The sequence below is a fragment of the Phaethon aethereus genome (assembly GCF_964289735.1).
Source record: "Phaethon aethereus genome assembly, chromosome: 11".
In the NCBI taxonomy this organism is placed as follows: Eukaryota; Metazoa; Chordata; class Aves; order Phaethontiformes; family Phaethontidae; genus Phaethon; species Phaethon aethereus.
The window spans coordinates 18525273-18537905 of record NC_138587.1 but is presented as its reverse complement, the minus strand read 5'-3'; the positions used below and the strand labels follow the sequence as shown (position 1 = coordinate 18537905).

The 12633-nt window shown below is 39.0% G+C and overlaps 1 protein-coding gene across 2 annotated transcripts in view; it reads right to left on the bottom strand.

The window, feature by feature from the left end:
- The window catches only part of PRKCD (protein kinase C delta), a gene marked incomplete at both ends in the record, with an annotated part of 29642 nt that extends 18156 nt beyond the window's left edge, over window positions 1-11486 (bottom strand). For both annotated transcript variants that reach the window (XM_082004829.1, XM_082004830.1), the window contains 3 exons: window positions 4407-4467; window positions 7460-7659; window positions 11372-11486. In XM_082004829.1, the coding sequence (XP_081860955.1) occupies window positions 4407-4467; window positions 7460-7659; window positions 11372-11486 (376 nt within the window). The remainder of the gene's footprint in view (window positions 1-4406; window positions 4468-7459; window positions 7660-11371) is intronic.
- Between the last annotated feature and the right edge of the window lie 1147 nt (window positions 11487-12633).

The window sequence follows — 12633 nt, the reverse complement described above, 5'->3', positions numbered from 1 at the left end:
CTGCTGCGAGAAAAACTAGAGGTACGTTATGCTCTGTTCTGCGCAGAGACTGGACACGGACTTCTTGCCTGCTGCTCTCAATAGATGAATGAAGTCCTGCCTCGGCCACCGAGCCAGCGCCTACTACTCTTCTGACTGACACTTAGCCGAGCAGCGAGGTGGACTACTCCACAGCTACTTTTGGCATGTCTCTACTGAACTAGTCTTTCATAGGCATTAGTGAAGTCAATGGTCTTTTAGAAAAGCGCTCCAACAAAACACCGGAGTTTTAACAAGCCCTGCCTTTCAATCCAGGAGAAAAAAAATCCCATGCCCACACTAGAGCCTTTGTAGCGCTCAGACCATCTGCAGAGCTGCTGTGCTAACACACTCTGTGCCCGGCTGTACAGAGCACGTTTTTAAAAACTTCACTAAGTGTTTCGGTTAACAGTTCTGCGCAGATACCCGATACCTCATTCCTTGTGGTAACACAGGGAATAAACCGGAAAACGGGTTTTCTCTCTTTTCTTTTTTAAATTACAAAGGCACAGTCAAGCCAACCTTTAAAAACACGGCATCTAAGTAAAATGCCTTGTGAACATATAAAAGTATCAAATGTTCTCTGCTCTACACAACACGTTAGCTACGTTACCAACCACATACACTGCCAACACTGTGTTTATGAAATTACTTCATCTGCAAATGTTTGATTTTCCTAAAGAAAATTAAGCTGGAAAATGTTTTTATTAAATTCATGCAATCAGATTCTAGATGCAGATTAAAGCAGATGCTAGGTGCCACTGAATAGCTACCACATCTGCCAAATTTCCAGAAATAGTATTTTTTCAGCTTAATGATTAAATCATACCAACTTCCCCATTTCCAATTATAAGGCCCAGTTCTGGTTTTTCAGCCCTCATTATTATTTATGAATAATGTGACAATCCTTCCCCAACACATCTCATCCATAGAGAATCTTGCTTCAAATCTTAATTTACCCATACAATATGAAGACGGTGATAGCAAATCTGTTATTGACCCTATGATTTTTCACAGATGCCTCGGAAAAATTCTAAAATCTCATGCTTCCCCACTCATCTCAACACACACAGAGAAAAACATACTCAAAATATATGCAGCGCTCTGCCCAGAAATCAAGATACCCGAGATATCAGAAACCCACATGCAAATTATTCACCTTCTGATACGTCTAACAGCATTTTAAGGAAAGAATTCACTAACCCTTTCTCCAGGAAGCTGAAGCCAGCAAAACAGCAATTCAGAATTCAAAAACAAGACACAAACATACTTCCAAAGCCTCCAAAGCTGCTAACACCGCACAAGACACTCAGCAGTACAGCAAGCCACCTCCTGGGTTTTCTTACTCGGTAAGGTCATTAACTACATTTGAATAAACAAAGATCAAGCAAAGCATTAAACATATTGCAACTCCCACCTACTAAAACTAAAGCCGCTTTACAGAATTATAACCTAGTTTCAATACTACAACAGGAGAAGGAGGGGCAGAAAGAAAACAATGTTCTGAAATGAAAATGGGGGTCAACACCCTGTTCTCATGTTTCACACATTAGAAGAAAAACTTCTAATTTCCAGCACAAACTTATTTTCAAATCACAGGACAGAAGGCAAAAAAAGTTCTTTGACAGCTCTAAGCCATGGCTCTGCAACCCCCATTTTACAGGGTCTAGGAAAAAAACCCAAACCTCTAAAACTGGGAAGACTTTTCTTATGTAGCTCTAAATTAACTGCTCAGGCCCCAATCTGCATAAAGAATACACAACTGAAATGTCTCAGTGTAGCCTACCACAGAGAAAATTTTAATACTTGTTTATTCCATGAACATTTTTGTCTAATAATAAATCTGATAATGGAGTAATCACATGCTTGCTTCTCAATACTGCTGCCTACCACTGAAACAGCGAAGAGCAGTTTGCTCAAGATGGCAGGATGTTTGCTACTTAGAAGGAAGGATTGAAAACCAAAACAGCTTTAGTTTGCAAAACAGGCCAAAGAAAGAATTAGTCACTTTTGCAAAGTGCTTGGAGATTTTCAAACAAAAGGTAGCGCCTGTAACTCAAACATACTAATGGTTGCAATACCTTCAAATAAACCAGGGAAGAACTGAAATGCCAGTTTCAGAACAAGCCTTTTTTAGTATTTTAGCAACAGAGCTACCGTACACTTGTGTATGGAAAGGCGTGTCAGAGCGAAAACAAAACAGTATGTGGAAGGAACGTGAGCTGTCTCTGAGCTTTCAACTATTAACTAAGGGCTTTAGCAATGTGAAGAATGGGAGTTAATACAAACATCCTTGTAATGCACTAACGAACTTCGCTGCTCTAACACTGGTAACTGCCAACTTAACTAGAGAAAACATTTATAGCAGTGCAATGATGAGCCAAAAATCATTCAATATTTGCCTATTTAGCAACATACAATTAGCGACGTGAGGGAGGTCTGTCATTTTGAGGGGGATTAGTATGTTAAAGTGTATTGATGTTTGATGTGAATGAGCACTGCAAATACCAGATTGAGTAACTTTCCTTCACAAAACATAAATATATAAATGTCTTGAAAGGGAGTTTCCACTGCCTCTGTGGTTTGGTTACCAAAAAGGTATCGGTAAGTAGTTTTCTATAAAGCAGAAGGTAAATAGGAAGTTGTTGCAATGTAGAAGGTCTAACATGAGCATTAACAAATGAATCTTAACTTGCCAATTAAATCATAATTACATGACTTAATGATCTGTTTCGTATTTAGGCTTCATCCACTACCATCTGCAATCCCTCATAAAGGCAATGAAAAGAATTGCAAGAACACTGTATCTATTTTTAAATTATTCTGATCAGTAACAAAGAACAGTTATTTTAGCACTTAGAGCACACAAGTGTATTGCCTGCCTCCTAACAGCTAATAGCAAATTATGGAAGGTTTTCACTTACACCATCTCTACTGTTCCTCCTCTGTCAGTGTGGAGAGGAGGAAATACGCTTCAGCCTCACCAACTAAGCAACTGAGAACAATTAAGTTGGTTTTGTACAGTTTTCGTTGAGAAACTTTTATGTTTCCTGGACAAATGGATTTCTGTATGTCTCATTAAATAGATCGAGTCTCCTAATACCGCTGCCCCATGAAACTGCCTTGCACAGGAAAGCCATGACTAAGACAAAGACACAGGTTTTCTAGTATAACGGCTCACAACAGTTTGAATGCAAACCAGAATATTACTGGTGCATAAACAGAGAGCTTTTGATCTTCAGAGAAATGCTTTCACTTACAGGCTCTTCAGAGTCACACAGTTCTTCGAAATTTTGCTTTGAACAGTTAACTTTTCATAAAGGAGACCAACATAACGAACATAAAGGCTGTTCTTTTCCATCGCAAATATGAAATATCAACTCTGGAATGTCACCTACTGCATATCACATTTTATCTTTAGTTGCTTTTCTAGTAACTGCTATACAGATTGCACATATGGTACAAAAATGGTACCTTCACAATCAACTTGTTCTATGAGAGCAGAACTATGTTCCCTGTGTATATTCGGGAGGAAAAAAAACCCACCAATGCTTTAAAACTTACTGTTTACTCTTTCCACTCATTAGTTACAAACACATAGTATTACACCATGTAAGACCGATAGGTTAATATGGCAGACCAGTTCAATTCCCAAGAAATAAGGGTTCCGTGACTTCTAGTACGGGAAAGTTTTAACCACTGGCTAAGCAAGTTGTGAGGTTTACATCATTTCCTTTAGGAAAGAATTCCAGAGATACACACATCTCTGCCAAAATATTTGGCTTTATTACTGTACTTAAAGTTTCCCCTCTGGTAATTAACTATTTTCTGGTACCTCCTAGTTTCTTCTCCAAATAGTGTGTCTAGATTTCTGACATATACAGGCTGTTCACTTCTAAACTGATATGGCAGAACATTGACTAGATTTGCATTTTAACACTTAAGCACTCACTCATTGCTACAATCAATTTTCCATGCTTAGTGAATATGACATCTGAATCCCAGGAAACTCAGACCCAGTTTCCCAATCCACAAAAAAAGTTTCCCGCATAAGCTAGAACAAGAGATTTAACTTCTTCGCACCTAAAAAGGAACTGATAATATCTTTTCTATTGCATCAAAACATGAGCACAGACATATTAAAGACCCAAAAGTGGCTAAACGCAACAGCAATACAGGGCACAAAGGCATTTAAAAATGAACAAATGCAGCTATGACTCCACATAACAATAAAACTCCTAAAAAGAAAATTAATAAAATCAGAAAATTCTACTCGGTACACCAAGTGACTTTTTTTTTTTTTTGTGAGCTACATCCTGTGTTCTACAAAAGAAATGTGAAAGGTTTTATTTTTATATAACTGACTGAAAGTAAACAGTTGACATTACCTGCATCTTCCAAAAAATACTGCACAGCCATCAGCACCTTCCCCTGAGGTTGTAGGTCAAGCTATGGAAAGAAATAGATACCAACAGTGAAGTATGTGGTTGACCGAAACTCTCAGGAATTTAAACAGCTCTTTCTAGGGAATCAAAGTGTAATATACAATAACCATTGGATTACAACCCTCCTCCATATCTCACTGCTGCAGCTGAACCAGGGGCTTTTATTCTATTGCTTTTACTAGTGTGCTGCATTGCTTTGATGTCTACCCAAAGGTTCAGCGTAGTCAAAGTTCACATTGGTTTTGCATGTTCCTTTCCCGTTTCTGCAAAGTAGTATGTTGGCTTCTGTTTTTACTCTTAGTAAACTCAATTTGCACAGGAACCCAGTTTTAAAAGAAAAAGTCTGTACAACCCTTTATATGTTTATTGAGACCACAAACCATAGAGATACCAAATACTATTGCTTGTAATCAGGAAAACAGCGGTATCATAAAAATTTATTTTACTTTTCCTCTCAAACCATTACACATGCTTTCTGTGGCGAATTCACAGAACAGCAAACCCAAATGCCTTTCACGCCAACAGCTGAGGTCAGTTCCTGTGCTCAGAAAGTAGCTGCTAATTCTCGAACTGCTGCCTTCATAAAATGTAGGAAGCTATTAAGCATGAAAGAGTCTAATTCAGTCTTCACTTCACCACAGAGCAAAGTATCTCTGGGTTAACTGTAAATACAACTTGGGAGAGGGAGGAAAAAAAAAATTTACATTAGATACCCATGAACATATCCCCACAAATCCCATTATCCTACTGGAATAATGACTAAGTTTTCATCTTTAAGGCAATGTCTGAAACTCAAAACATTTCCCCAACAAAGCTTACAGAAGGCAAAGATGCCAGCTACAGCTACTGCTGACGGGCTGTCTCTCTGTACACAAAAATAACTTTCTAGGCTATGATAGCAAACTAACGTCTCTCTGCTGGGCATGATGGTCTGTCCCAGTCATGACTGAGGTTGTACAGGGGAACACAGATGACATCTATGTGGCACCTGTTCCACAGATAGTAAGCAGAGGATTTCAGACCATTAAATTGGCTAAAAATGATCACTACTAGTTTTAACCACTCTTCTGAGTAACTGCTCACCTCAGAATTCAAATTAAGGTGTGGAAAAAAAGGTGTATAATTTCAGAATGTAACAGGTGAATACAAACCTGTGAGATCCCACTGAGCTAGCAAAATCTGCAATAACCTTCAACATCAAGTACCGCTTTAAGAAAGCTTTTTTTCTGAGATTTGCTTGGTAAGATAGTTAGATTTGCACATACTCAGAGCAAAACCTTGCCGTTTACAGCATAAATGGACTTGAGAGAGAATAGAAGGATGGTGTTTTTTTTTTTTTTTAAAAAAGTATTCCCATTCTAAGCTAAGCAACAACTGGATACTCCTTCCTCTTCACATTCAGCATTCAGGAAAAGCACTCATACATCCAGAGGAGAGTTCATGTATCCATCCCTTACCAAGGAAGGACCAGCATTGCCAACTGTGAGAGAAATGAGATGCTCATCAAATTGGACATAACCAGGAACTATCTGTTACTAGCTCGTCATCCTGCTTTAGCCCACCCAATGAAAAGGTCTCCGCCTGTAAGGTTCATGTTCTGAGCAAATGCAGCAACACTCCAGTCTGGAAAGTTTTGAATACAAGACTATGTGTGAGATTTTAAGGAGACCTGCTCGCATTTAGCAAATATTTCCGTAGCATTAACTGTATTCCAAATAGACCAGCAGTTCCTGTATTAGCAAATACATGTAGTTTCTGGGCAAGCTGTCTGGAGTACAGCTTTATGTGCAGCTGGATAATGGGCAAGACTTTTTTTAGTACCTATCCACCTAGCTAGACAGCTCTCACCCAAATTATAGGATATCCTGATATTCCTCTCTGAATTTTATTTTTGCATTTGGAGAAATGTTGAATATTCAGGACAGTAATTAGAGTTGCTTCAAGATTTTATACGGTTCTCTGGGACAATAATGCCTCATCACATTCTCACAATCCTTTTTGTTGGACCACCACCTCAGCAACTTCAGTTGGGTCTGAAAGTTAAAAAAGAAGCTAGAGAATAGGATTTTATAAAGCTGACTTCATTAAACTCTTAATTCATTAAAAATTCTTTGCAACACATCAAGTAAATGAATGAAGTAACATGTTCGGCATTTCAGAAAACTGGGCTCAAGGTTTTCGTCCTCCCTGTCTCTGTCACTTTGCCCTCTCCCTAGAAGTACAAAATAAAAAGTATTTTATATTTTTTGTTTATTTGAGATTTACAGTGCTAACTGAAATTCATTCACATACAACTATTTAAAAGTTGTTTGGGTTTATGTAGACCGATAACTAATCATCACTACTGGCATTTAGACTAAACGTAAATTTCTAAATTAAAACTACATTAAACCCTAACTTTACCTCCCCTGTCACATTTCTGAGATTGATATCAGAATTGTAGTCTGTATGATATAGGAACAAATGACACTCCGCAAGATGTCATACCCCTTGACTTCACATACAAATAATTTTTTGGGACACAGGGGCAAGAAAAAAAACCAGGATAACAAAAATGGGGATTAAAAGGATCCCCATTATAGCAGCATCAAGCCAACTAAAATTTATTATACAAGTAAATAAATGAAATTAGAAATCCTAAGTGGAAATGCCTTGGAATAAGCTTCACCTTTCTTATTCTCTGGATGAATTACAATGATCAGATCCAATTTAAATGTATGCTATTTGCTATAAAAACTGCTAGGCTTTATAAAATAGGCACTCAATGTGATATATGCCTTTATTTCAAACACTAATGCCATGGATTTTATTGTCAATTCCTTGGACTTTGATTGTACATTATCTGCTTCAAAAATGCTGCTAAAATAATCATCTTTCAAATGCTGACACACATGCTAAAGGGATCAAACACTCATAGTTTAAAAGGCATAAGGCATCTGTTCAGCTTGAAAGAAACACAGCCAGGTCAGCAAGTTTAAGGAATTAGTCTTCCTTACCCAGAATTCTGCTTTGCCATTGCCTTTCTTGCACCGCTCCGCCAGGACCGACACACCTACAGTCACTTCAGATAATGGCTCTTCTGCTGCTTTCATGAGAACAATCTGAATCACCCGTCCTTCGTAAATGTGGGCATCAAAAGTTGATTTCCATTCTGGATACATGGTAGGTTTCTTCTGAACTAGAGTCTTTCCTCTCTCTGAAAGCCACAAAAAAAGGACAGAAACTGTAAAGTGAAATAATGTAGATCTAGTACTTAAGCCCAATAAAAGAAAAAGAGAGAATCCTTTTAGTGAAAGCAAAAGCAGACTTACTACTTATTGTACTGTGATTGGGACAAAGTTTAAATATTCAGTTCAAACATTCATGACTTGGAAGGCAAGGCTCACCCTAACAAACAGGGCATGCAAAGGCAGTGAAGGTGTTAACATGCAGCCAGAGAGACCAGGAGGGACAAATCGCATTCTGGAATTCAGAAGCTGGTTTAGTCAGTCACAACTTGACAGGGACTATTTGCATGGCTGCTTTCTGGTATCAATCTCCATGACGTTCCGTCTGATCATAGTGAATACTTGCTGCTGTAGGATAAATTAAGATACGTCTTACGCTGACCTAGTTTAAATTGAAACCAGTGGCTGAGAGATGAAAAGCTCCAGATTTCATGAATCTAATTCCAAGTTATCACAACAGTTCACTTCTATTCATAAGTCACACTCCTTGGCATTGTACTCTCCCTCTGCCACAATTGCTTCTTTTTAAAGGATATTACAAGGCCTTATCTGTCCTCTCTAGCACATGCAGACCTCGTGTAGTTAAAAAATGAGGAAAAAGCTGAAAGGACCTCAAAAATAATCTTAATTTTTTCGTAACATTTACCCACCCTCCCATGAAAGCGTCTCTGCAGACTCCTTCCTTAGGAGTTTTACAGTGCTTCGCTATTCTTATTGATGGATTTTTTTCCTAATACACAGCTTCGGTCTCTCTTGCTACCAGTTAAGCTAATTTCTTCCTGTCCTTACCTCAGGCACAGAAAACAGCTGGTGGTTACACGACCTATAACAAGTTCTAGCATATTTCTAGGTCTGGGTAGTCCCATCAACACATCCAAAATGACATTGCCTCCTAAGCAACCACATCCAGCTCTTCACTGTGACTCTGGCAGATAATGCCGTGTCTCCAGTTTTTCTCTGTGATTTGCTGCCTAGCCAATTATTCCCCATTTGTGCTCAGGTAACTGAATATAATTTTGTACATTCTGCACAATTTCTGCTATTTATCACGATCATTTGCTGCAATGAAAGTCATTTCTAAGGGCCTCTCCAGCTCTGAACAATCAATTTTTCCCCAAGTGTGTAAGTCTGTTCTTATGATATCAAGGCAATAGCAAAGCAGATTACAGAGCTGGACCCTTCCCCAAGAAGCTGCAGTGTGGTCTGTCTCTTTAAATTAGCAATTGAATTTAAATTCACTTCAATGAAGGAAGAATTAGATACTTATTAAAAATCTTCCTGCAAACTCAAGGCAAAGTTAGTGTTCATTCATTAATAACTCGCTCGATGCGCTCCACTCAATTGTGCTGAGCTATCCAAACGAGAGTAGCAAATAGCGTCCTTGTACTTCTTTATTAGGGAATGCCTGCCAACAACAACATTTCAAATTACAACTTCGACAAGCAGACCTAAGCCCGCTTGCCAAGGGCATACTGAAATGCCCAGAAACAGCTACCTGAGGACCTACTCCATTTCAATGCAAATTTCAGCATTTCTCCTCTATTCAATCAAAGTTTTTATCTTGAATTTGGGGAAGTCTGTGGAAAGAAAACCTCAAATTCTTAGCAGTGCAAAACTACTTCCAGAGCCTTGTACTTGGTATTCTTAACTGTGGAAGAATTTGGAAATATTATGGTGAAAATACATAGGGAAAGCTCAAACAAAACACAATTTAGAGATTATTAGGACAGATGATAAAGGCGAGGGGGGAATTAAAAGCAGGGTGGCTGTACAGCAAGGCTTTTACACTAGCCTATTTTTTGGATTGCTAAAGCCAGACCCCTTCTTCAACAAAAAAGGCACCCTTCAGGAGGCATCCTTGGGAATATGAGAAATTGCACCTATTTGCAGAACCTTTGACAATAAATTCAGGGCTTGCAGAAGCAGCAGCAGTCTACAGAAAGTTGATAACACTCTTTGTAGGATTCTTAGAGGGGGAGAGAACTATTTCAGTACGTTCATAGGACTCTCCCTATTCCCATCTGCCAATTAATATCTGCTTTGATCACTTACTATATACATTTTTACCCTCCATAAAACTGAAAGAAGTCATCTGCATTACTGGCAACACCTTCCAGCCTGGCCATGGTGCTTTTGTAATTAAAATCACACTAATCAAGATTTGTCATAGATCACACTGCCTGCCTGCAAATGAACACTTAGGTGTCAGCAAAGAACAGCCTTTAAGAAGAACACTGTTCTTACCCTTCCTGTGTTCAGGCCTCCTTTATTTCTCTGCTAACACTACTGGCTTCAAAACATTTTACATGTTTGCAAATTGGCTTGATGCCTAATTAGGCAAATGATTTTCGTCTTCCTATATCATAAGCTTTTCCTTGATCATGTTCCAGCATGCAAATTCAACAAAAGTTTTTCCAGATCTTGTCAAGCTGAAAATGGGAGTATCAGCTTCTCTTCCTGATTACCCCAATCAGTCACTGCACTCTCCTCCCCCATTTTTTAGTACCTCAAAGACACTTGCAAGCAAAGAGGAGAAACATTGGGACAATTCTAGTTTTCAAAAGGAGACAGCTGGGGAAAAAAAACGTGGATTTATTTAGACCACAAATTCGGCAGCTGCAACACTTTCAACACCATTTCTTCAGAGGTTCTCCCAACAGACTAGGGAACTGCTTCTTTGGAGCTTAACACACTTGCTTGATGACAACATTTTCTGGAAGGGGCACTGCACCTTGTGTTTGACGTCTAGATGCAGCTTTACCTCAGCAGTAAGGGGAAAGCCCAGTCATGTTGTGAGGAAGAAGAAGATTCACCCTTTCCTGCATTCTTTGATGTTTTGTGAAGCCCTAGAGCCATAATGCAGGATGGGACAGCTGCAGTCTAACCCAGTACAGCAATTCCCTCTCATCCTGTTTGGCTACAGTGATGTATTCTAGCTAAATGACACAAAACATCATAAACCTTTGGTCCAGTTTTTTGTAAAGAAGTTGTCTTTGAAGGCTGAGGGCCCGCTGAACAGGGAGGTGCTGACAGGACGTCGGGTGCAAGTTATTCCAGGCAAATACTTCTGCCAAAACGCCTCAGTTACTACAACAACAACAAACTACCCTTCTCATTAATACCTATCCTCCAAGTCAATAAAGATAATTTATTACTCTATGCTTGAGAGTGGTTCTCTCAAACCTGCTGCAGTTCAGATCTCTCTTCATGGCACTCGACTACATGACTCTCTCCCCTGCACAGCTTCTGCCAGTGCAGTCTATCACTTGCGGAACTGGAGAGAACAATGCTTTACTTAACATTTGCAAACCTTTGTCATGCAAAATTCATAACTCACCTTAATCTATGCAAAAGTGACATTTTGGCTGCTTCACCACATATTTTGTGAATAGTTGTGTGTTGGTGGTGAAGTAAGAAACTAGAGATCTTAGACTTCACCCTACCAAGTGCTGAGCACTCTGGCCCCAGTACAAGAAAGCACTAATAAAGAAGTCTTGTACTAACGTAGGGATAGAGACAACAGTCATTGGTATTTCTCCCATTCTGAAAGAAAAGCTCACGCTGAAGTGCTTGGCATGACAGGAACAGCAGGACTCATTACCATTCACAGACTAAGAGGGATTGCAGTATTTCTCAAAAACTTATTCATATTCAGAAAAGCATCACCGTTTGTCACCTCACCTGTAGTCAATGCTTCCTTCATCTTGATAGCACAGAAAGGCTGTAGTTGTTCCCCTTGATTCTGCACAGGTCCCAGCTCAAATGAGTTGAAAGATATCCGTAAGAAGGGGGCCATTGCTCAACCTAAGTGGAAAAAAGTAAATACAAATCACAGAATAAAAGATCTGATCAGAGACATGTAAGAAAGCGATACACATTTCTCAGCAGCCCTCATAGCTGATAGAACCCATCCTCTAAAATGTGCAAGTCTTGAATGTGGCTTTGAGACCATAAGCCTGAAGTAAAACTGGCACATACTGAAACAAGAAATGTAACATGTACAATCAAAGACTGAATTTAAGACACCCTTTTAACCGTAACCTGTTAAAAGTAAGTAGCAGTTACACCTTTGACTTAGACCTTGCTCAGTTTTTAAACACAGAGTTCATATACGAGTTCACACTTACTTTCTCCCTTAGACAAATGCACAGTTACAGAAATTTCTGAAACTTAGATATTTCACTGGATAAGTGCACATTTTATTTTTCATACTTTATGTGGACAACAATGTACAGTCCAAAAACAACCACCAAACTGAAACAAGTATATCACCACACAACTTCTATCCAAGCATTGCTTTCAGGTGGCAGTGTACTAATCCTAGGAAGCATCACAGAGCTAATGATTCAAACTGTGAGCCTCTATACCTGCACATACCAGGCAAAGGGGAAAGGGAGAGGTAGAAAAAAAACTCCAGCAGTACTGTGTCACCTGGTTTGAACTGTCAGGAATTACAAGAATCCAAAACACCTGTAATTTCTAAGTCAGTAAACTGGTGTTTCACTACAGTCTTCCCTCATTCTCACAAGCTCCTGAACTTCGAGCAGATTTCAGTTTACAATTCACAGCATCTTCAGCAGTGGAGTTAGCCCTGCAGCTTGTGTGTCAATACTGTTTTGTGAAGAAAAATTACTTATTCAAAGGGTAAGAGAAAACAGTCATTTGATCGCAAGGGAATGCTAGTACGACCAGAGAATGAGGAATGCAGAGAAGGAGGGATTAGGAGAAAGAGTTAACAAGGTAAAAGGAAGAGGTGATGGAAAAAAAAATAAAGATGGAAAAAAAAATAAAGAACTGAAACTGGGCTGAGCTGGCCTTTTGACTGTAGATTGTTAACCAGCTCAGTCAAGCAGCACTAGGAAGAACATTTCATGCAATCCTGCACATGCTTGCTTTTTTTTTAATGTAAAGACATCGACCTGAGAAGCAATTAACATTCCTCT